This window comes from Rhamphochromis sp. 'chilingali', assembly GCF_963969265.1.
Source record: "Rhamphochromis sp. 'chilingali' genome assembly, chromosome: 17".
NCBI classification, from domain to species: Eukaryota; Metazoa; Chordata; class Actinopteri; order Cichliformes; family Cichlidae; genus Rhamphochromis; species Rhamphochromis sp. 'chilingali'.
Window position 1 is genome coordinate 24,945,225 of NC_137944.1, and position 24,991 is coordinate 24,970,215.

The 24,991-nt window shown below is 39.4% G+C and overlaps 3 protein-coding genes across 5 annotated transcripts; 2 read left to right on the top strand and 1 right to left on the bottom strand.

Annotated features, from left to right (window-relative positions):
* Positions 1-328: 328 nt before the first annotated feature.
* Positions 329-16,141, bottom strand: zdhhc3b (zDHHC palmitoyltransferase 3b). 2 transcript variants are annotated; one of them, XM_080862527.1, is made up of 7 exons: positions 15,777-16,141; positions 9,938-10,269; positions 7,275-7,399; positions 6,360-6,456; positions 5,315-5,396; positions 4,843-4,973; positions 332-3,331 (listed from the first exon to the last, which is right to left on the bottom strand). In XM_080862527.1, the coding sequence occupies exons 2-7, from the start codon at positions 10,238-10,240 to the stop codon at positions 3,173-3,175; spliced, it is 897 nt and encodes a 298-aa protein (XP_080718653.1). In that variant the 5' UTR covers positions 10,241-10,269; positions 15,777-16,141; the 3' UTR covers positions 332-3,172. The 2 variants fall into 2 exon arrangements, with proteins under 2 accessions (XP_080718654.1, XP_080718653.1); XM_080862528.1 differs by lacking the exon at positions 15,777-16,141 and having other exon boundaries at positions 329-3,331; positions 9,938-10,265.
* Positions 16,142-16,879: 738 nt separating this feature from the next.
* exosc7 (exosome component 7) lies at positions 16,880-20,565 on the top strand. The gene is made up of 8 exons (XM_080862744.1): positions 16,880-17,004; positions 17,156-17,257; positions 17,631-17,725; positions 18,734-18,899; positions 19,464-19,534; positions 19,629-19,752; positions 19,833-19,988; positions 20,369-20,565. Exons 1-8 carry the CDS (start codon positions 16,948-16,950, stop codon positions 20,471-20,473), a joined length of 876 nt encoding a protein of 291 aa, XP_080718870.1. The 5' UTR covers positions 16,880-16,947; the 3' UTR covers positions 20,474-20,565.
* A 138-nt stretch (positions 20,566-20,703) lies between these two features.
* On the top strand, positions 20,704-24,859 carry clec3bb (C-type lectin domain family 3, member Bb). Of its 2 annotated transcripts, XM_080862746.1 has the most exons (4): positions 20,704-21,804; positions 21,962-22,066; positions 22,177-22,275; positions 23,215-24,859. In XM_080862746.1, the coding sequence occupies exons 2-4, from the start codon at positions 21,970-21,972 to the stop codon at positions 23,619-23,621; spliced, it is 603 nt and encodes a 200-aa protein (XP_080718872.1). In that variant the 5' UTR covers positions 20,704-21,804; positions 21,962-21,969; the 3' UTR covers positions 23,622-24,859. The 2 variants fall into 2 exon arrangements, with proteins under 2 accessions (XP_080718872.1, XP_080718871.1); XM_080862745.1 differs by having other exon boundaries at positions 20,704-22,066.
* The last annotated feature ends 132 nt before the right edge of the window (positions 24,860-24,991 follow it).

The window sequence follows — 24,991 nt, forward strand, 5'->3', positions numbered from 1 at the left end:
CTGGACCATGAAAATGTATACATAACTGATAAGTGGCAGGACTTCTTTTCAAACCAAATATCCAATACTTTGTCACCACTTTTTCCTCCATTGTTTTTCCACACTAACCCTTCCCAAAATACTGAGCTATAAACAAATAATTTAAAAAAAAAAGTGAATTCTAATTAAATAAATGCAAATCAAGTTTGTAACTTCAACTTTGTTGATATAATTACACATTACAGTTTAGATACAGTATGAGATTTTAGGTCTACGCTTTTACAGTATTTGTGTGTGAGGTTATGCTGTTTTAATGTTAAACCCAATTTTGAAAATGTTTTTTAGCCTTAGATAGAAGCTTCTATAATGAAGAATCAGCTGTTAAATAATGATTGTGGCATCAATATCATCGATCACTAACATCTTTGCATCAAAAATGTCTACAAGCTTACACAAACCGTAAATAAAATATCCATAGTCATACATTTTATTTCATATCCTTTGAAACAAATACAATGATCAGAAAAACAAAATAAAAACCACGTGGCCCACAGTAAATAAGACAAATAAGTTTGCATACCGACCACAGAACATTTTTGAGAGGAAGAAGAAAAAAAAAAAAAAAGCTGGTGTGCTGTATGTGTAAACCTGTTCCGTGTCCACATAATGGTTACGACATTTAAAAACCTAAGAAAATCTAATTTCTGACAACTGTTTTAATGGCTACATCCTTGCCTCCCCTCCTTTAGCCTTCAATTTGGCAACACATATATTTATAATATCTTTTCATCATCCTCTAAATCATGTTTTTTGTTTTAACTCGAGTAAGGCTTTTAATAACACGTTCTGGCAAAGGCATTTAAGTGTTAAATGCTTTGAAGATGCCCATTTCTTATCTGCATCAGATTCTCATCCTCAAAAGTAAAATCTGAAGTTTCCTGTGTTCCATTAAAATCCACAGTTGTGACAGTTACACACTTCCAGCACGAGTGAACATTTTCTCTGAGCTCCCGCCTCCAAAAAACATAATTACAATGAAAATCTGTGACAAACCAGACCACAAGCGAATTCCATCAACTGAGAGCAAGTAAAATACACTTAGTGTCAACACACACAGAGCAACGTGTATTGCTTGATTCCCTGACTTTCTGTCTCAGCTGGTGATTGTTACAAAGCAAATGAAACTAAAGTTCAAAAGGATGCTGGTTTAACTTCAGTTTTATATTCGACCAGGAAGTCACTGTAAGTATCTTACACTTTTACCTACCTAGTATCAGACTTGAAAGTTATAACCCTTAAGCTTTTCAGGAAATTGAACTCTTTTGGTTTTTACACTTTTAGCATTTTTGGACAACATTTTGACATCCAGTTTATTTACGTTCTCTAACTGCTTTTCTACATAGCCACCTTATTAGGTAGTCTAATGTAATTAAACACAGCTCTGCCATAAAATTCTACACAGCTATTCAATTATAATCCAATCAGTCACAACATTAAAATCACTGAGAGACCAAGTAATTAGCATTGCTCATTTTATTAACGTGAGATGATCTGCTGGGCACCCGGGAAGATTGGCATTCACATGGCTGTTACTTTCCCATGTACCACCCACTTAAATGTTACAGCAAAACAGCCTCCACAAACATGCCAACGTGCCCGAGCCCTCTGTAAAAACCATTCAGGAACAGCTTGATGAACACAACAAAGAGCCCAAAGCATTGACCTGGAGTCCAAGCTCCCCAGATCAGAAGTGGATCAAGCATCCAATCATGTGACTGGAACAAGCCCAATCCATGGAGGCCACACCCTGAAACCCAACAGGACCCAAATGCTGTCCTGCCAGACGCCACAAGATCCACCTTAAAGGTCATGTATTAATTCCTCAATGGGTCAGAGCATTTTTGGCAACACGAGGAGGACCTTCACAATATTAGAAGGTGATCTGAATGTTTAGTTTAAACTTTCGGCATTCATTACTTGTTCAAAGAAAGGGGGGGAAAAGTATTTAAAAACATAAATTTCCCAATATTCCTCCTTTAAATCTCATCTCTGTAAGACACATATTGATGATTTCTATGAAGGTCATCAAAAAACAAAAGGCTTGAAAGGTTAAGGTAATATTTACGGCAGAGCTGCAGATTTTTTGTTAGTCTTAGATTACGCAATTAATCATGCACAATTTAAACTGCCAGCATAAGCAAGTGGAAGTGCTTAATTCAGTCAGTGCTAGCATCTGTACCAGCTGTTTAAGCTGCATCTAATGCAACATTTCTTACATGCTCTGCTGGCCAAACACAAAGGAAGTTTTATTGCTCAGTGAGCGTTTAGTGCAATATAAACTGACCAAGTAGCACAGAAATCTTAAGGGTTATAACTTTAACCAGCCACCGTGAGGTTATTGCTGTTCTCCATTTTCAGAGTCCTCTTGAAAAACACTTAAAACTTTTCCAAAATGTGATTTCTTGCCAGAAAGGTTAGGCGTTACATTTGTCTTTTGATTGCAGTAATGCAAGAAAAAGAAAAATGAAATGGACAAACCTACTTTTCTCTGGCATCAAAAAGAGGAAACAAGTAGCATTAACAAGTGTGAGCCTGAACTGTCACATTAAGGCAAATAAATAGAAATAGCTTTACAAAAAGCAGATTCCACTGCTCGCTAATGCTCTGTTCTAAGGCAAATCATCCGCAGCATTCAGCAAAAAGACTACCGCGACTACATTAATAAAGCAAATGAAGGAAAAAGGATCATTTTTTACAGGAAGACAAAACCAGGTGTTCATTGTGGCAACCATGCTGCGCTTCTTTGAGTAGAAACATTCAGGACTTGAGTTCACATTGTGTAGTCTTAGAAGTAGGAGATGATTGAAGATACTGCAGGCATATTCACTCCAGCGAATGCAAAACTTAGTCTCTTGTTGTGTTTTGCCAGAGTCTCATTAGATGCTTCTTGTCAAGATGCTGCTGCATAGCTTAAGAGTGCTGTATTGTGCAGCTACACCTCGTTAATCTCAGTCAGCACCAAAACAGGGAAAGGGCAACGGCAAAATTTAAAAAGGAAAAACACATTTTACAGCAAAACACCCTGAAATATCAATAGTTCCTAGAAGAAAGAAAATTTAGAAGTGGTTAAGAGAAGTTTGTGCTCCAGGCAAGAGTGATCAGTCTATGTCCACAGACACTTAGAATCCAGCTTTCACACTATATACTGATACACATCTGCCTTTCCATGGTCAGGTGTTGCAAAGGGGCTCAGCCAGGCTATAGAGAATGGGTGGCCAAACACCACCTTCATGTTCATCCATTTAGACTTTTTGGCCCATCTCCTCTCCTCCTTCTTCAGCTGCTCGATACCCTGCAAAAAAGGTAAAGCAACGCAGTGCGAGTTAAATTCAGCCCTGATACAAAACATCAAAACATGCAGCTGCTGAATGAGGGATTAAAAATGAATCACAATTTGTATTCTTTTGTTTTCCTTTCACAGGTCTTAGGTGACTCACTCTCAGTGGTTCCTGACGATTAAGAAAGCTCCCAGGATAAACCAACACAGTCAACAAATGGAGGCCATATAACACTACAATTGACAGTTCTTTGTAGTGATAAGTCTGAGTCAGAGCTGTGGGTGTCTTGAGCAGAAAATGCATTACTCTGAACCCACCTGGAGGACGAACAGGTTTAGTTTATTTTGGTTCAAGGTTCTTTATTTGTCAAATGCATAGTTATAGGAAGAGGGGGTAGAGGAAGAACATTATATACATAATATATACATTGGGAAATCTTATGGAGGCTCGACCCCAAACTGCAAACTAAAACACCCGAGTCTGGTGCTGGTCTTCATACTGTTAAGAAACATTTTTTCTTTAAAGGACCAGACATGCTTTTCCTTATTTTCTGTACTCTTAAGAGTGACGGATATCAAACATGGCCAGAGTTTCAAATAATGAGGTCAGTTTACGCTCAGAGTTGAGACTGCTCTAAATCTCTGGTTTTAGTAATTTCTTTAAACTCTCATATCATGTCAGTGAGAGCAGATCTCCTCGTACAGTCCCTCAAGCACACAGGTCTGACTTTAAATTTTCTGTTTGCAAGGAGCAACCAATCACAAGAAAGTTAGCTTAAAGGGAAAAAAACTAAAAAAAACAACTGTTTCACAGAGGATGAACTGAGGGGCTAAACTAAGGTCCAGTATATGACAAAATAAACTTTGTATCATGAATTTATGGGGGTTTTTAAGACTAGTGTACAGTATTTTTCTAATTTCTAATATTACATTTTACAGATTGAGAAAATACTTCCTTTTTTAAGAGTATGGACAATAAAACCTTTTCTCTCTTCTTGAGAGTAAATGTACTGATCATAAGTAGCTTTAGAGAGCACAATCAATAAATATAATCTCATGCAATAAACGGTTGCTGTTTTTCTTCTAAAACATTACAATTGATAAAAAATATTCATGTTTCCTTAATAACAAAGATGTGGTCAATGAGGTCGCCTACACTTACATCAGTTGCGACTGATGTAATGATTACTTCCACTTAACTTTGTGAAGACAAACAACAAAATGTTTCTGGTTGAGTCAAACTTTAAAAAGAGTCTAACTGCAGTTTTATACAGAGAAATGTTCTCTGTGAGGTGAAGTAGAAACTGCAGAAACAAGGGTCAGAGCCAGGCCAGCACTTTCTCCACATCAAGCTGAAAAGGATCTAGTATCTTTCTTTTTAAAGGCTCTTCAGCAAGGTGGGAAGTTTCTGACATGAGAACTTAACCTCATGTCAGACTGCTGACACGGCAGTAGCTGAAATTCAGTTTTCAAGAGGTGTGCAGAGGAGAGGTAAGGTGGTGAAATTCCCTGCTGGATTTACTCACCGTTTCATCAGTGCAGATGGAGTGGACCTGAGTCCCAAACATGACTGCAGTGAAGATCAGAAAGAGGAGACCTTCAAAGCAGAGGAGGATGAGGAGGATGACAGTTGCTGGTGGAGAGAAGTTGCTGCACTCTGGAAAGAAAGGGAGTTTTTTTTTTATGTTAAACCAAGTAAATAACCTAAAATTTGGAAACCAGAAAGGATATTAAACAGACTTAAAGACTTAAGCGTCAAGGTTCCCTGTTCCCTCACTTAGCCCAATCAGAGGCTTGCCCCTCACATTTTGCATAAAAATAGAGAAGTCATAGCTTGTCAGTGCAGAGAATGTGTCAAGTTTGCTTAGACAATAAATCAACTATGAAAAGAGTTCCACATTAGTCTTCTAATGCATAACATTTTACATCTTAGTCACAAGCTTTACTGATTGGATTGGTTCCTATACTAAACTACTATATTACAGGACACACACTTACTCGCCCAGTCTTCTTCAATGCAGAAAACGAAATGGAAGGCCGCCATGAATAACGCATGGAAAGATATTAGTGCAATGTACATCTGAAAACAAACACAAATGTAATGTCAGTCATCTCATTTTTATAATCTTCATATTCATTTATGGTCTTAATTTGGAAAGCCAAAATAAAATGCATTTAGGCGTACAGGCAAATTGGGGGAAGAAGAAGAAGGAAAAAAAAATCAAACTATGTTCAAAAAAAAAAAAAAAAACCTGCCACAAATTCGTCTAAACAAAATTACGCAGTCAGTGTGAACAGCTGGATTAAGAAAAAGGGAGTCTGGATTTTCCGATGTCTAAAGGTCTTTAACTCAAATAACCACAAATGGACACCGATTGGTTACAACCAAGTTGTGCAGAAGAGCATTTCTGAATGCACAACATGGGTTACAGCAGTTGAAGACCACACCGGGTGCCACTTTTATTAAAAACAGGAAACTAAGATTACAATTTACATGTCTTCATCAAAATTGGACAGACAGATTGGAAAGACTTTGCTTAGTCTTGGTCTCAATTTCTGCTGTCATATATGGATGGTAGGCTTAGAGCAGAGTTAACAATGTGACCATGTCACAAAGCTCATATCACCTCAAACTGGTTTCTTGAACATGACAATGAGTTACAGTGTGCTCAAATGGCCTTCAGTGCCATTTCCCACTCCAATAGATTACCTTTGGGGTGTGGTGGAGCAAGAGATACACATCACTGATGTGAAGCCAACAAATCTGCAGTAACAATGTGATGCTATCATGTCAATATAGACCAAAATTTCTATCCAATGTTTCCTATGTTTGCTGAATATGTGCAATGAAAAATTAGGCCAGTTCTGATGGCAAAACTGGGTCCAAGCCAGTGTACCTACTAAAGTAGCCGGTGGGTGCACCCTATATATTATGACATTCGACCCAAGAGCAAGTATAAGTGTGAGCATGATAATGAAAGAGGGAGTTATTATGAATATTTCCAAGTGGATTCTAATATTCGTTTTGCTGTTAAAGACTCACTGTGAAGAGGACAAAGTATTTCTGGTTGCTTTCTCCGACACAGTTATTCACCCAGGGGCAGTGATGGTCCATCTTCTTGATGCAGCGTTTACACACACTGTGGAGACAAAATAAATTAATCATAGGCACACCTGAGGGAGTCATGCAATGCACAAATGTGGGTTTTGGTATGTCACAACAACTGTCACTAAAAGACACACACACAAACACCTTAAGGAGCATAATTCAGTCAACTGTGAGAAAATGAACAGGCTGCTCTCAGTCATAGCAGCTGCAGACTGGGGGTTATTTATCTGTCAAAACTGCAGCAGGCTGACAACTCAAGTAAAAGCCAGAAACTCATAATTTATCATAAGACAAAGCAGAGAGTCACACTCGAGCTGCCTGGGCGCTTTGTTTTATGGGGAAATCGCTTTTTAAAAAGCTGCCATTCTGTGTGTAAGATACTGTTTGTTTGGGTTGTTAGAGATAACTGTGTCACTGCACTGTATCATCTGAAGCACCCTCAAGAATGACTCATAATATTCAGCTTGAAAAGAATCAAACTGACTGCCATTTTTGCTTCTGAGACGGGCTGACTCACTGGCTTCACAATTCAATTAATCGGAGGTGTTTTTGCACTTTTCATGCCTTGAGATCCCAGAGAAACCACTGAGCAACCACAGAGGGAAGTCCTTATTATTATCAACTTGCAGAGTCTGCAGGGAAATGCGACACAGCTGAAAGACGCAGGAGAGCCAGTCTAGGCACAAACACAGAGGAGGAGTGGCGTTCCCAGCCGGAGAGTCGCATCAGGACTTTCCTCTGTGAGGTGCAGACTTCAGCAGATTCCTGTTTGTTTTGTTCCCAAAATGTGCAGTCTGCAATGAGAAGTGTACCCTTTCTTATACTACACAGATTCATACAGTGCTGTACCTGCAGTGGTGAGCTCTGTCTGGCTTGATGCTGCAGCACTTGGGGCATTTGTACACCACCTGTCCTGGTTTGAGCTGCAAACTTTCAATGAACTCTTTGGTTGCGTTTCCTTTAGGCACAGCACCCTGAGGAGGAGTGGGATGAAAAGAGAAGTCAGCTCTGCTCTGTCACTCTACATGTGGTACATGATTTCCTTTGACGGCAAGATGGCTTTTATTTTATAAAGTGCATTTAAAAAGTGCTTCTCCAGCCAAACGCACACTCTCTTTTATGTGACCGCACTTATAGCTAGATTGGGAAACCCTGGGCTGACTTATCGAGTTGGTAATCACCTTCATGTGACCCGCTTAGCCTGTCTGCGGATTTTAGGGGAAGTGAAACCAGATAAGGAATAGATATTGTGGCTATGTTGAACTTTCTTTGTATTACAAATGCTGGAGTTGACTCAAGAGGCTTCCAAGCCCAGGATAGACAAAACATGACAAACACAAAAGCATTTTTAAAAAACCAAAAAACAAACAAAGCACATAGAGAAAACAAATCCAAATCTATGTAACAATTAGAAGTAAATTAAGAGTATGCTAGAAAAAAGGTTTGCAGAAATAGTAAAGCTAGACTGAAAGGGATAAACAAAAAAAGCTGCTGAATCCATAAAGAAGAGTACAAATAAAAAATTACTAAAACACAGTAACGGAAGATTAAAAATGAGATTAGACTTAAAACAAAGCCCACCCCAGACTAAAGTGCATGCAAGCCCTCACGGGTGGGGCCTTAAACTCATTTTAAAGTGTCAAATTTTTCAGTAGGGCTTTATGGGTTATGTGAGACTATCCAAGAGCCTAATAAGGGAAACAAAGAAGAGTTTCCTCAGAGTCAAAAACTAGGAGAGAACCCAAGATAATTTATTTTGCACCTGATATCCAAGAAAGTCAATGGACTGTGATACAACTAAGCCAGATGGGCAACAAAAAAAAAAAAGGAGAGAAAAAAAAAGGTAATGTTTGTGGGATGTTATAAGAAAAATGTATCTAATGACATTTTAGACATGAATGACGTGAATGACATTTTTATTATATCTGATATGACTACAGTTTAAATTCTGTTGAATAATTAAGGGGCTCACAACCTAAGGATCAGGGATCCACTGAGGGGATGATTAATGTGGTGGAAAATAAGAATTACCGTATTTCCCGGACTACAAAGCGCACCTGAATATTAGCCGCACAAGCTAAAATCAGGGGAAAATCCTGTTTTGTACATACATTAGCCGCACCTGACTAAAAGCCGCAGGTGTTTCAATATTGACTTATCATATGTAAGAGAATATGCACAAAGCGAATTGTCAGGAAAGAGATGGCTGTTTGGAGACACACCCCTTTTATTAATATTTTGAAAAACAAGTTATGGGTACATATTTGCACATGTGCTGTGCTTCATAAATGAGTAACAAATGTAGTACATAACAGTAACCTACAGCACACCAGAAAAATAGATTCAGACTACCTTTTAGGCTCAGGTGCAGAGACACAGCTTTAACAAGAAGAAAAGTCAGTCATTCACCACCATCTTCCTGCGCACTAAAACCACCAAAGTCCTCTTCTCCAGTGTCGGAAACGAACAGGCTCAGGATGGCTTCGTCATCCACTCTCAGCTTCTTTCCTTCGTTGTCACTTTCAAAACCAAAGAAATCCTCATTGTCATTGTCGGAGTCGAACACCCTCTGAAGGGCCGTGGCGGTGTCCTCCTCTCCATCATGCAGCAGTCCAGCCCTTCGAAATCCGTTGGTGATCGTGGATGTTTGCACACTTTTCCACGCTGTCAGAATCCACCGGTAGAGTTGAGCATAACTTGCTTTTCGCAAGTTTATCGCCGCTCATCATCCACGCCTCCCGCTGAACGCGTAGCGCTACTTTGAAGTTTGTTTTTCGCGCTACTTGTACGGCACTATGTTGCCTGGCGGATGGACATGTGACCAACATACCACTCTTGAACCCCGATCCTTCCGCCAGGCAACGTAGTGCCGTACAACAGCGGAACAAACAAAACAAATCGTCTTACGATATGACAAAAATCATGGACAATCTATAGAAAAGCCGCACCTGACTAAAAGCCGCAGGGTTCAAAGCTTGTGCAAAAAGTAGTGGCTTATAGCCCGACAATTACGGTAAATTGGTTCTATAACAGAAATCTGATCAATTTTTTATTTTATTTTTTACTTCTATTTCTGCTGCAAGTTACAGGTAGTTTAGATTTTTTTTTTTTTTTTTTTTTTTTTTAAAATAAAAGCATGTGAGTCATACCATAGGCTCCAGCTATACATTAAAGGATACAAAACCACAAAGTTTGGAGAGCGCTGCATTTCATAAGCATATATTATAAACTCCTAGCTGCCAGTGTACCTAATAAAATGTAGATATAATTTGCAAAGTACGTGTCAGAGAAGTGTGGAGGAATTTGTGGAAGTTTAAAGTAAAAGAGCACAGAAATAAAAGTTTAGTACCCATGCAACTGTTGCAAGTCAAATATTTACTATGAGCACACCAACAGGAACACATTCTTAAATTATTGTAGTAATAAATCGAGAGAGGATAAATAGTGCTAGTCAGACAGTCAGTATCGCATCCTACAAGCAAATAAAGTGGACCAATAAAGCTCTGACTGACCGGGTCTGTGCACATCGCCTTGGCATGGGAAGCAAGGGCGAGGAAGGCGAGGCCGTTGAACAGCACCCCGTTGAAGAGGCTATAGGCCACGTTCTTGGCAGGCAGCAGCATGACGAACACCACCACAAACTCGGCGTAGAAGACCAGGAGCCAGGTGATGATGCCACACACGATGCCGCAGCTGTCGCGGATGAACCACATGGTGTCGGAGCCGGTGCGCGGTGGAGGAGGGGTGCAGTGCTCGCGCTTCAGGTAGCCAGCTTGGCGCTCAATGTCCCTGGTGCGGTGCGCCGGGCTCTTCATCCTAAAGCGCCTGTGGCTCCAACCACATACTGCGAGGAGTGACGAGACAGATGGTGAGGAAGAGGGGGGGACAGAGCGGTGGGAAGAAAATGAAAGAAGAGGAGGAATTAGGGACTTATGCGAGGGATGGTACACAGTTGCCATACAGTTATTTTCACTTCCATCACCTTCAATATGGATTATTCTCTCTGTCACACACAGAAATTCAAATTATCTCAGGAGAGAAGCTGAACAAAACAACGTTTGATTTATTTTTTGGATTCATTTTCTATCAAACAACTATTTTTTTCTGCTCTGACTGTATTACTTTGATACTTCGCTGTAACAGTGGTGTCCCACAGCAATTAAGAGTCAGTGTAAACAGACTAATAACAGAATCTGCATGGTCCTCGAGGAATATAAATAAAGGCAGGAGCCATTAAGGCACAGTGAATCAGCAAATAATGTTGGAGTAAACGCTCAAGAGGACGCATTAACTGGAGGAGGAACAAACACTAACCGCTCTGATCCCACAACGCCAAGAAAATCCATGCATCCTCTCACAGCAAAGTTTCAGCATTTGGCCTTAAAGGTAACACAAAACAATGCTTCACCACAAAACAGACTACACTGCTGTCCTGCTCTGCTTGGGGCTTAAGCGTGTGTGTATCCAGATCCGTCTGGAGACGAGGCTCATAAATAAGTCATCAAGCAGGTTTGTGTGTGTGTGTGTGTAGACAAAAATCTGATGTGACTTGAAAGGGGCCAAACTGTCAAAAATAACTAGATCTCAGTATTACATGAAGGCTAAAATAAAACAGCTGATTCCTGTAGGATACAGGAACCTTGATGCCCTTCTCCTCACTGAAACTTAAGATTAAAATTAGAGCAATCAAACTGCTTGGGTGTAACTAAGGATTCGATCTATCCATTAGACTTAACTGAATGATAGTCTAATCTCACTTTTATGTCCACATTAATCAAGGCTTGTCCAATGATCCTGACAGTTACACAGGCTTCCCAGAGGACAGAAATTTAATCAGAATAAAAACATACAGCACATCTGGGACAAAATCTCAGATTCCATCACTGTCCAGAAGGAAAGCAAAATTAAATCAAAACCAAAATGGATTTATGATTTTTAACCTTTTAATAGGATCAGTTTTTACTACATTTTGGTGCCAAAGTTTCTTCTCCTATGCTCGTTGTTTCACCATGTCTATGTGTGAGGGAGGGTCCAGACAGAGCAGATCACCGTTTTCCCCAGTGTGACTGTAGCATTAGTTCTGTTTACATACCAAAAATGACCTAGTTCAGTTTAGGAAAGAAAACTATTTGATTAGGTTTAGAAAAAGATCACATCTGGGTTAAAGTACACAAGTCGGACGTTTCAAAAGGATGCTCAGTTTTCTAGGTTGGCATGGCGACACATGCTACTCAGGACGCTCAAAAACAGAGGCAGCACAAATGTGAAACATACTGGTTTCAAAGTTGATCCCGCTTACTCAGGACTGGCCAAAGTCTTGCTGACTGCAACATAACAAAGTAAAGTGGACAGTTTGTCTCCGTGCATGTGAGAAGAAAAAGAAAAACACTTACCAAAAAAAAAAAAAAAAAAAACCCCACACAAAATCATTTTCATGACCATTTCGCAATGAGCCCAGGCTAGAATTTAACATCACTCAAGTTGACAACAAGTCATTACATTACTGCAAGTGAAATAAAAGCTTCCTGGAAGGATCAATCCGTCTAAAGCCAAAGTTGGACAGATGTCAAGCGGCATAGATGGCATGGTGACAAACAAAACTCTGTACCCAACATTCACCACCATGTCAAGCTGTGGATCACAATAAAGGAAAGAATCCCAGCACATCTACATTTCCCAAGAATGTCACACAGCATCTATCAGCAGTGACATTTTTAAGCAGCACCAAGTATTTAAAACAGTTTTGTGCGCTCATTTGGGCTATTCTAATTTTTACTCTTTATTTGAATAAATAATTTTTTGAGCGATTCATTTCAACGTGGTCATCAGATAATACTAATCTGTCACCGTAAACTACCAGTCAAAAGAAGTCAATTTTTGTTCCAGCTGTTACTGAAAATTTATTCAATTTGATTTATATAGTGTCAAATCACAACTTTAAATTTTAAGGTAAAGACCCCACAATAATACAGAGAAAACCCCAACAATCAGACAACCCCCTTGTAAGAAAGCACTTGGTGACAGTGGAAGGGAAAACTCCTTTTTAGCAGCAAGAAACCAGTAACAGGAAGAACCAGGTTCAGGGAGGGGTGTCCATCTGCTGCAACTGGCTGGGGGTGAAATGACGAATACAGGACAAAAGACACAAAGTGTACACTGAAACTGGTAAATAATACAACTTTGTTCCGAAAAATAAATGAATTAATAAAATGAAATCACAGAATCTAAAAAGACTCATTCAGTAGCCAAATACACTTGTTGTATTTTTTCTATAATGCTACAAAAATTATGTTTAGCAGATTTATTCCCAGGGCTCTTGAGGTCAGCAAGAATTGACACAAATATGCCGTTCACGACAAACTGGCCCGATGTTCACTTAAAACCTACCATTCAGGTATTTCCTAATGTTCTGGGTCTTTAGCTTGCTCCAGAAACAACTCCAGACCAACCACTTGCTTTTTTCTCATGATTTATATTCAATATTCAACTTCCTATATTACAGTATGTTGTAACTGTGGCTGCAAAGGTGTAGCAACACAGTTTGTTCCAAAGCGACACACACAAAAAAAGTTGAAGCATTTTTGGGAACTGTTTGCTTTAAAGTTCAAGTTTCAGATTACTTCCCCCGCTGCAAATAAGCTGTAAGTTCACCTACTTCACTCTGGTTAGATGAACGATTGTTTTTAAGTGTTCTATTGGAGTACTAAATGAATTTTGAGTACACATGCTAGTGTCCCTGTAATAACCACGTGTTGTTTACTCGTGTGACTCACTTGACGCGTATTTGGCTCGACGGGTGGAGGAAGTCCACCTGTCGAGTTTCAAGTAAAACTTGCTTCAGGATGCAGGAAGCTTACACATGGCCGGTGTGTCACTGAAAACGACTCCCTTCATTAGAAACAACAGCTAGAAACAGCAATGAAACCAGTGTTGAGTGAAAATGGAGATGATGAAAAAAGACAGAAACTCAAGACAATGAAATAGGCAAGAAAGCCCTGGAGTGAAACTAACTACTGATGCTGAGTTCATTAATAATTAAGCAAATAGTTCCTCCTGCAGAATGAGTCTATAGATTTCTGTCAGTGAATAGCTGCTTGTATAGAGAGGAAAACCAACATGAATGGAACAGAAACACTTTACACAACAAAATCTTGTCTAAGACGATCTGGAAGATACAGTAGATACAGTATGTGAAAATGTTTAACACGGTAAAGGTAAGTTCATTTAAAATGCATGCAGCACACTAAAACACTCCACGATTCACAGGCATTTTTGATACCCTGCTGTAAAATAAATTACACCACCGAGTGAAGGAGGCAGCTGAGCGGGCAGGCGGCACGAGGACCTCCTGCTGCGATAAACAGCCAGTTAACATGCTGATGTTGTTCCACTTTACTGATAGTCTCATCGGGCCACTTAAAAAACTGAAAATGGTTGTTTCACTCAAGACTAATGTGATGCTTCAGGGATTATTATTGCAAAAACAAACATGACCTGAATATGACACCGATACACATTGTTTTATTTATCATCACATAGATACTGCTGTCCCTGTATTGAAGCAGAGTGGCAGAAGAGACACATTAGACACGACAAACTGCTCACGGAGTAGCTGTTGATGGTCTTTAAACTGACAGAGCGAACTCTCTACTGGCTAAAGCAGGTCCAGGGTCCAGTCTGGCCCACTAGATGGCTTTACAAAGAGTGAAAATTGCACAGAAGCCATTAATTTGTCCAGTTTTTTCAGTAAAAAATGAATTGTTAATCATTTTACTGATGTCATGTTTATTGTACAGGTGTGAAACGAATGGTGAGTTGAAAGTATTTCGAGATCTAGACATGGTTTAAACATAAAGACGTAGAACACTACACCCGTTTTTCTCAAGTTCACCTCAGGTTGTTTATTTGTTTCACGTGTGAATTTTTAACATGAAATGACCCCCTGTGTTGTAGGCTTATTTTTAAGGGAGTGGGGTAAAAGGGTGCCTTTCAATTTAGCTTATCATTTCAGATTTTTTGAAATATTGAATTCAGCTAAGGTGAACGCTTTAAAATGGACTTCTTTACACTAAAGAAACACTTTCTTACACTTAAGAATTTAATTTTAATTACATTTGTAAACTGAATATGTGGCATGTTCACATCTACATTCATTAACACACACTGTTTGTGTTTAATAAAACATCTCTCCTTTGCACTGTAGTCCTATACTAACACTCAGGTGTTTGTGGCCACAGATCAGGATGCACTCTGTATTGTTTCAACTTTCTATCACAGCCCTCATTACGCTTGAGCACCTATCACTTGTTGTCCTGTTTTTGGACCACTTTTGGTAGGTAAAAGTCTCAAAACCTGCCCTCTTTGGATCTGGTGTGACCCAACTGCTTCAGAGCAAGAGGCTCCTGGGTTCAAGACTTCCTGGATGCTCTCTGTGTGGAGTTAACCTGCTCTTTCTGTTGTTGTGTATTTTTATTTAGCTGCTCTCATTTATACCTAATGTATGTTTAATTGGTGACTCTAAATACATCAAAGGCGAGGATGTGAGCTACGAAAAGAGTTAAAGGTGGAACAGAATAAGACCCTGGGTGAATGCGAGTTGTCAGTAGGAGTATAAAATCTCAAACATTTAAGTCAATCCTCCTTCCAATAAATCATCAAGAACAGATTGTTCACCAATATATCTGACTCCACGACAAAGTGCAACTCTGAGGAGATGATCACCTTTTTTCATTTCAGTCACCTGTCTTTGGTTTCACTCTTATATTATATCATTAATTTCTTATCTAACTGTGTTTTTTTGTATCTTATTGAGCTATCTTGTTTTATCATATGACATTGATTTTATTAAGCCATTCATAATGAGATAAGCTATTTTAATAATGGTTGCATTTAATGTTATGGCAACTGCAAGACAGCAGTTTCATTACTTGTTTATCCACAACAAGATTCACTGACTGGTCCTTCCAGCTCGTCTTTGGCCGATTTGATTTCGAGGATAAAAAACAGACATCTGCTAAAATATGTTGAATAACCTGAGAGGCACTAAGGAGGAAAAAAAATAAGCGTGTGTTCTGGGCTCATGTATACGGCTGAAGTGCTTTTGAGCACGGTTTGCTGTATTTCAGGTAAACTAACCACCACAAAGATATGATGAGTATCGTATATGGTAACATATATGATGTATAGGACATAACTACTCATCTTTTGGAAAGTGCAGTAATAAACCAAACCAGGAAGTTAACTGGTAGCTGAAACAGAGCGGGATGACTGGTTTTCCAGTAGTTGATAAATGGAAACACTTAAAATCTACAAAACCATTTTCCAGAGTGAAACTGGGTTTTCACAGCCTACCTCGCACTCTCTTGCCTTTCTCGACGGACGCTTCTTGAACTCTTTGTGTAGTTTAGAGGCTTGTAGAGTTCAGACACCCCAAACTATCCACACACGCCTGTCTGCCCCTCCGCTGCGTCCGTTAGCTCAATCCCAGCTAACCTCACCGATCTTCGGACAGTTGCCCTCCACGGCCCCAGCGACTCGGCTCCCGCTCTCGTTGCTGTCTCGTTTTCAAAGAAGTGTTAATTATCCTCACTAACAGTCAGCTAAACGTGACCTGACACAAGGTGCTGTCGAACTGCCGCTCCTCCCGTCAGATCCAGAAAGCTCTGCGGGCAGCGGGACAACAAAATGCAGATCCAACCAGGAAGTCAGACACCCTCTCCTGTCTGTTATGGGCCGCTTAACCCTGAGCGTTGACTTCTAGGTGGTACTTTCACCCGGGCTGAGATCAAAACCTTGCAAAATCCTACCACCCCCCTTACGATGGTGAGGGCTGCTGAAGGTTAAAGTGAGTAAGTCTGTAAGGAAAATAGATAAATGAATGAATGAATGAAAGAATAAATAAATAAATAAATAAATAAGGGATTGTACTAGGGGAGAAAAATTTCCAAAAAAAGTTACAAGGAAAAAATGAGAGGAAAAAAAGTGGCAAATAACCCCAAAAAATTACAATATTTTAAGCAACAAACAAAAACAAAAAAATGTCAGTCTATGACACAAAAAGTAAATTTACACGCAAAAATGGGCAGCTGTTGAGAAAACACTCATCTATTTATTAAAAAAAATACCAAATTTCTTTAATAAAATAGGAAATAGAAACTTAATAATATAAAACAACAAATTTACAAGTAAAATACATAGGGTACAAAATTCACAGATTTCGTGGAAAAAAATCACAAGAAAAAAATTACCAAAAATACGTGGCATAAGTTAAAGCACGTGCAGAAAAATTGTTGTAAAGGGTTGTTCAAACTTTAAGTTGCTTTTCGTGTCAACATCAGTGGAATATCTTTGTTTTTAGGAGGTCACTGTCTTGTGTTTGTTGGGTGGGGCGTTTACCTGTAAAGATTATTAGAAAACTCAAACAACCAGCATGCCCTTCGGATTTTTCCCCCATTGTCGTCTTCTGATGACGCAGGGGTAAAGCGACAGACATACACACACATGCTGAAAGTGTTTCTGAAAAATGGCAACAGTGCAAGTTAGTGAGGCTGAAAAAGTGTACATACTACACGGCATACGAGTAAGTTGTTAACAAACATGTTAAAAAAAATACAGCACCAGACTTTTGTTTATTCTGTTAAAATCATTTTAAATGTATTTATGAGCTTTAGCGATAGGAAGCTAGCTGCATTAGCACTGTCTCTGTTGACATGTTTCTTCCTGGTCTTCAGGATGACTTAAGGGTGGATGGACGAGGCTGCGAGGACTACAGACACATGGAAATAGAGACCGATGTGGTTTCCAACACAGACGGATCCGCCAAAGTCACGCTGGTAATTAAATCAGGCAGCATGTGTGAACAGCTGAAAGACTGAAATTTAATGATCATTAAACGATTTACGCAAAAACGAATTCTTAAAATCACATCTAAATTTGACTTGGAGCCAGTGTAAGGAAGCCACAATGGCTGATATGTGATCTCACTTGTCACTTAAGAGGCTTCCCACAGGGTTTTAGTCCAGCTACAGTCAGCAAAGCAAAACCTGAATGACTTGGCAGATGAATGAAAACTGTTAGTAGTAAAGCTGAGATGAAGTGAAGGCATGAGTACGCTTTTCAGAAGTCAGAGTGCTGTTGAAGCTCATTTCCAGGTTCCACTGTCAGACCAACCTTTTTATATCACCCCATGGTTTGTCTCTCTTTCAGGGGCACACAGCGGTTCTTGTGGGTGTTAAGGCAGAGATTGGAAAACCAAGGCCAACGGTGCCAGCCGAGGGCTATTTGGAGTTCTTTGTTGATTGGTATGTATGCTGCTAAATGATATTTCTGTTTATGAGGGGTATAACAATTCTGAAACTGTGGCCAAAATAGGGATACAAACATCCACAATATGATTTCACTATTCCACTTGAAGCTGGTAATTCCACGTTAAAGCACATGTGTCTGGTGAGAGCTGTAATCAAGTGTGTGTTTGAGCCCAGAGGTGCCACTATGGATTTAACAGAGGGGGGAAAAGGTCCCACGGCATTTTCTACAATCTTCACAGTGATTATCGAAATTTGCTTTCTGTGTTAATCACAGAATTATTTTATTTTTATTTTTACGTATTATTGACGGGCACAAACTGTATAGTGTAGCAGCAGAGTTGGTGCTAAAACATGTACTGATTTTGATTACTTCTGATTTGATTAATTATTATTATTACAGTTATTATTCTCATTATTCTCATTATTTGCTGTAAGATTTATTTGGCAGCGTGAGAATAGGTAAAAGTGCAACAGCTGCTGTTATATAAAAAGAACTAGAAATACCCCAGAATAAAAACAAAAAAAAATACCCCAGAATAATTAAGTGTATTTTTTCTCTATTCATGAATGTGGTTTAAAAAAAACAACTGTTTTTTTGTTTTGTTTTTTGTTTTGTGGGGAGTTGAAAGGTAAGCCAGGCTGTGGCTCGGAAGAGTTGTTACACCCCGTTGGTTTAAACGTGGGTACGCGTCATTTTTTACAGTGTTTAGGTGAAAAATCTTGAATTCAAATCAAAATTTTTGCATCAGCAATTAAAGATTTTAAAGACATTGAAAGTAAAAAAAATCACTTGAAGTTAAGTGAGTGTTTTAATGAATGTGCTGCCACCAGGAGGTAGTGTTGCATTATCTGTTCCCTGGATTTCCACCATAGTCCACTAAAGAAAGTATTATCATATGACCATACATAACGTGTTTGTGTGAAGAGAGGTAGCAAGATTAGCAAGCTTTACTCTGGGATAAGCTCCTGCTGTACGACATAGCTGGGTTGTTTCTTCTTCAGTTCGGCCAATGCGACCCCCGAGTTTGAGGGCAGAGGGGGTGAGGAGCTGGGCACGAAGCTGAGTAACACCCTCTACAAAGTCTTCAACAACAAACGCAGCATCGATCTGAAGAGCCTCTGCATATGTGCTGGAGAACACTGCTGGGTGCTCTATGTGGATGTGCTGGTGAGTCGTAGTGTCCAACGCTGCCTTTTGCTTCCTAAAATTTTTTTTCTTTTTTAATATTTATTTTTTCTAGTGTGCAAAAATAAAGAAAACGTGCACTGTACACTGCAGCTCCCTTTCTCCATGACTGCAGTTTTTTTTGCCCTCCATTTGAGCGTCATTGAATTTTGACTAGTGATCCAGCCAAAATCCTCTCCTCTGCTGCTCCACAGTTGTTTTCTGCAATAATAAATTTATTGTTTTTAGACAGAACAAGTTATTTTTGGACAATAATTTGACTGAGAACTTACTACACCAGTCATTTTCACAATTTTCTGACATATTTTAGCACAAAAAACTAATAAATAATTACAATTATTCCATCACAACCCTACATGTGATTCTTATGGGCTGTGCTTCTGCTTTTATCCTCAAAATGACAAGGCTGTTTTCCTGCATTTACGTTTTTCTTCCTGTTTGTATAGTAAGAGTTGTTAGCAGTGTAGAGGTGTTAAGATTTGCTTGAACATTTCCAAATAAATCCAAACAACTTGGGTCAAATCTCATGTTTTTATGCTTCCACAGCTCCTGCAGTGTGATGGAAACTTGTACGATGCCATATCAGTAGCTATCAAGGCGGCTCTCTTCAACACAAAGTGAGTCTCCGTTTGAGATTTTTTGGCATCTTACAGTTTATTTAATATTGCACAAATGAAATCTTACTAAAAGTCTTGATTACTCCACCGACAGAATTCCCAAAGTTCACATATCATCCGATGAAGAAGGAGGAAAAGAAATTGAGCTGTCTGACGACCCCTACGACTGTATGAGACTCAACGTAGAAAACGTTCCCTGTATAGTGACTTTGTGCAAGGTGAGCTCACTTGCTGATGCTCAGAGGTGGTGACTGTCACCACACCATAGTGCTACATGCGGCTCACTGTGTTTCTGCAGGTGGGACACAGACATGTGGTGGATGCAACACTGCAGGAGAAGGCCTGCTCTGTGGCAAGCCTCATAATCTCCGTCACGCACAAGGGCACCATCACCTGTATGAGGAAGGTGGGCGGAGGCAGTCTGGACCCAGAGAGCATCTTTGAAATGACAGAGGTGAGCCCAGCTTCGCTCCTCAGCCATCTGGCCTCCTCTCAGCACAGCTGAAGAATTAACAAATTGTGCTTTTAACCTTATTTACATTTTAAAGCAGCAACATTTGACCTTCAGTTAAAAGGAATCCTTTATATTCTCACGTGGAGTTGGAGCTGCAGGTTGAACTTGAACCTGGGCTGCTGCATTTCAACCATAAGTCAATGGGCACCTGCTCACCCACCTAACTAAAGGAGTTCACTACTTTTATAGACAGAATTTCTAGGCAGAGCCAAGTGTCATCTTTGCTTACACTGCTGCCCCGTGCCCAAACCTGGATAAGTGGCAGAAAAATAGGTGGATTGTTTATTTCCTTTCTTTCTTTCTTTGCTTGTTTTCTGCAGGCGGGCAAAAGAGTTGGGAAAGCCCTCCACGCTCCTCTCATGAAGCTGCTGGAACAGGAAGAGAGTCTCGGAAAAAAGAGACAGAAAGTTGGTTTTTTGGGCTAAAAATCCGCTCCTGTTTCCAAGTTTGTGTTTACATGTATACATAATTTTCTAATAAAGTGTTTATTTGTACTCTGCTTATATTTGTTTTTTCAGATACGTTTTTGTTGTTGTTTTGTTTGCACACAGATTGATAGAGGAATTGTTTTATGTGGCATCTGAATCACAACAGATGAAGCTTTGTAGAAGATATGTCTGGTTGAAAGCTGAAGCTAGTGAAGGATTATTATTATTATTATTATTATTATTATTTTTATTATTATTTCACATTTATACCATACGTGCATATAGTAGGAGGCTCAGGGGAAGCACTTGCGGCCACCAGTATTCTTTTGCCCAAAACCAAATATATTCAAGTTGCTGTCAATAAAGACTGAATTTTTGGCATTTTGCTTAAAATAATTAATTGATTATCAAAATATTTTCTATGGGCTAATTGTTTGTCTGTTTTAGTTCTAGTCTGATTTCAAGCTGTTACAAAGTCAGGAAGAAGATGAAGTGCAGATTATTTAAAATACTTATTATGATGCAAATGGTTGGAAAAATGGCCTAATATGAACCTTGAACAATACTTAGTGTTTGTGTTCATTTATCTTTAAAGTTTGCTCCGCATCAGTGAATGGGTTGTTGTTTTTTAACTCCCCACAAATGCAAAACTTTCCATTCTTGAAATCTGCACTGCCCTCTCTCAGCAGACCTGCACTGGAACTGTCCAGTCTTTCTGCATCCTTTTGTGTTTGCCACGTGTCAGCTGAGGAATAAGTGTAGTGGAATCTTACTGAAGGACCAGATGTGACTCTGGATGATTTCCACTTTGTCCTCAGACAGGGTGAGGGTGTGTGCACAGGCAGGCAACAGACTGATCCAAAACAAGCTCTTGCTTTGGATCCGTCTGACATTTGGGCAAAGTTTGAGCCATTGCCTAAATCTTTCAGTGCGAAGTCTGAAACTAAAAAAAAGAAAATATCCTGCATCTCATCTACTAAAGGATCATAATGCACCTTCACTGCTGTCAAAAACATCTGCAGTAATAAAACTTACAGGTCAAATTTTAGCCATATGCTGTGGATGAAACTATAATAATTTGAGCCAGTAAAACTACAGCTGAGTTATGCAGGGTCTTATGCAACAGAAGAGTCGCTCTTTGTTTGTCTTTTTTATACACCTTCATGAAAGCTGCAGAGGGCTTATGTAATAGCTGCTTCACACTGTCTGGCCTCAGTCTGCAGGTCTACACCTGCTTTCCAGGCCTGGCTCTGGTTAGCCCTCAACCTCCACGTGAAGAGTCTGGAGCCAAAAGAAACGCACACACGCCATCCTTAAAGGCTTCTGAGGTTGGACTGTTATTCCTACAAACAGCACTTTCAGACTACATAATTTTTCCATCTTCTGGGGGATGAGAGGGAGTGTGTGAGAGGGACAAATAGAAAGAGAGAGGGAGGGAGATGGATAAATTGCAAGCGTCCACGTTGATTCAGCCTCATTCGACAGGTCTAACCATGGAGTTCAAAGGAGTGTGTTTGCTCCTAGGAGTGCTGCTGCTCGTAAGCTCCTCGCTTCAGCAGATTCCAACAAAGAAGAAGCCCATGAAAAAAGGTAGAGAGTCTTAAGAGTCTCCTCTTACTTAAAACACTCTAAAGCTGTTTGATCACTGAGTTTGCACAATTAACCTTTTCTAAAAAAATTTCTTGTATGTCTGGAATCAGATACAACAAAGGATGCTGCTATTGTGCAATTACAGAAACAGATCGATGACATCGTCCAGGAGCTCAACCTACTGAAGGAGCAGCAGGCTCTGCAAAGAGGTAAACCTGGTGTTTAAAACAGTTCATAGTTAAAACAGTCATCAAGAGAAGGCACTACCTGCACCGTCATGTGATAAAACCCTTAAGTGTACGAGTGTATGCAAGTTAACAGTGTATAACAGTCCTTGCTTACCTTGCTTTGGGGCCAGTTGTTAAATCTACCTTAAGACATTTGATATTTTATTAAAAAAATATGCATGCACTATAAACTAGCTGTCACATATTATTAATAAGACACAAAATATCAGAATTCTTGTTTTTAATCATTGTTTGATTTTTTTAGTGTGCATGCATCTTATATGTTTTCAGTCAAGTCAGAGTAAGAATTTCCAGTACACACTTTCACTCACTCTACCCATTTAGATTATTCAACACAATTTCTCACAGTTATTCATGCAACATCAACTTATTTTATCCATTTTAGCCCGTTTATCTATATAACACTTGTTGACGTGTCCTCCTTCATAAACTGTGCTTGGGCTGATCCTAGTCACTGGTGATTGAAGGTGAATATGCCTTTAATATCACACCAGCAGAGTGGAGACAGACGCACTTCTTAGTCTCCTTAGTCTCACTTCTGTCTGATATGGATTACAGTTGAGAGAACAAAATATGTATTTAAGTTGGATCCAATATCCTGAAGCATGCTTCAGTTAAACATAAGTGCAGATTAGATACATGTGGAGTCTTTAAAATGCCATATTTTAATCTGGAAAACACGTTTGCCCCACTGTTCTGAACAGAAAATCATATTGTTTCTGGAAAACAAACACATACATTCTTTTTTTAAAGTTGTGTTCGCCATGATAACAAAGCTACATTTTTCCTGCATATCATTATCAAAAAAAGTCCTCACAAAAACAAGAAACATTAAAAAAAAAAAAAAGCATTTTACTGTTCTTATTTAACCATCAGTTCCTTTTTTTCTCCCCTCTGCAGTCTGTTTAAAAGGCAAAAAGATCAATGGCAAGTGTTTCTTGAGTGACCCTGTGAGGAAACGTTATCACACCGCCAGCGAAGACTGCAACGCCCTGGGCGGTGTCCTTGGCACACCTACATCCAAGGATGAGAACGATGAGCTCAGAGACTACGTCCGCCAAAGCATCGGCCCAGATGAGCAGGCGTGGCTGGGCATCAACGATATGGTAACTGAGGGCACCTGGATCGACCAGACCAGCAGCAGCATCACCTACAAAAACTGGGACACGTCCAACTTTAGGTCCCCCCAGCCAGACGGGAGCATGTCCCAGAACTGCGCTGTGCTCTCTGCAGCCTCCCAGGGGAAGTGGTTTGACGAGAACTGCCGCGACGAGAAGCCATCCGTGTGCCAGTTCAACATCGTTTGACCACATTTATCTCACCAGTGACTCTGCGTTTGCTTGGTTATAGCTGCTTTGTGTGTGTGTGTTTACTCTCACTGCAATGCTGCTTTTTTTTGCTATCCTAAAAGGGGTTCAAGCCAGTGGTTCCCAACTGGCTTTGCATCAGAACCAAAGTCTGATGTAGAAGTCACAATCAGTTGCATAAGAAGATGTTATTTTAGACAAATGTGATGCTGCTGGTATGTAATTTTGCAGCGTTCCTGGTGTTTGGAATAAAAACAAGAAGAAGACCACAGTCCAGTTTGGAGTAAGCGAGAGATTGTGTGGCTGTACAAAGAAATGGCAAAGAAAACTGCATATCATTTTAGAAAAACATAAGTTGAAATAACAATGTTCATGTGATTAAAAATAGTGTTTGGGTGCTGGCACCATCCACAAATTAAAAACTGCGTGTAACTCTCTGTTGTCCTCACACCGATCAACAGCAGTTCTGTGACTCACTGGCTGAGAACCACTGTTTTAAACTTCTTTTTAAATAGGACTTTAAAAAAGCCATAATTATGACTGATATAACTTTTTTATTTTTATAATAACTCAGTCTTCACTCGTTCCAGTTTGCTAGTCTTGTAGCCTGCGACCTGTAAAATTACCATCAATAAACTACAATGTCTATCCCTGTTTTGCTTTTTCCTGTTTTTCAGAAATTTGCTTTCCACAAAAAAAATTTGAAGATTAATTCTACAAAACTTGCAAGTCAGAAGACGTGCAGACTTTATTTAAAAATCGTCTGCAGTTTAGAAATGTCACATAAACCTGGCCTCTGCATTTGTTATTTCCGCTATGCTCCTTGGTAAACAGTAGCTGCGAATCTTCAGCGGTTCTTCCACACCCTCCTTCTCCTCACACTGTTTTTATAGTTGGAGTTCCTGCGCTGAAACAGCTTTTTTTAGTGTCCAGCATGCAAAGAAGCCCATGTTTAAGCACAAGAGGGAAAATGAAACATCACTTCAGATGAGGTAATGATGGCCGTAAGGTCACGTAAGGCTACACCGCTTCCCCATCATACACTGACAATTTATTGCAAGTCAAAACAAAAACAAAACAATTCTGGTATGTACAGGCTAAGAAAAGGCAAATCTTAAAAAAATAAAATAAAAAAATACTAGTCAACAAGATAAAAAACATTTACAAACAACAATAACGGATAATTTTCCATTTTCCATACTTTAAACAAGTTTAAAAAAAAAACAAAAACAAACAAACATTCAAGAAATAGTAGTTGCTGCTTTTTCTGTCTGGGAGTAAGATGAAAAGATTGTGAGCCATATCTCTGGGATCAAGGATCCTTAATAAAAAGCTATGGGACAATTACATAAAGCAGCTAAAAAAAAAAA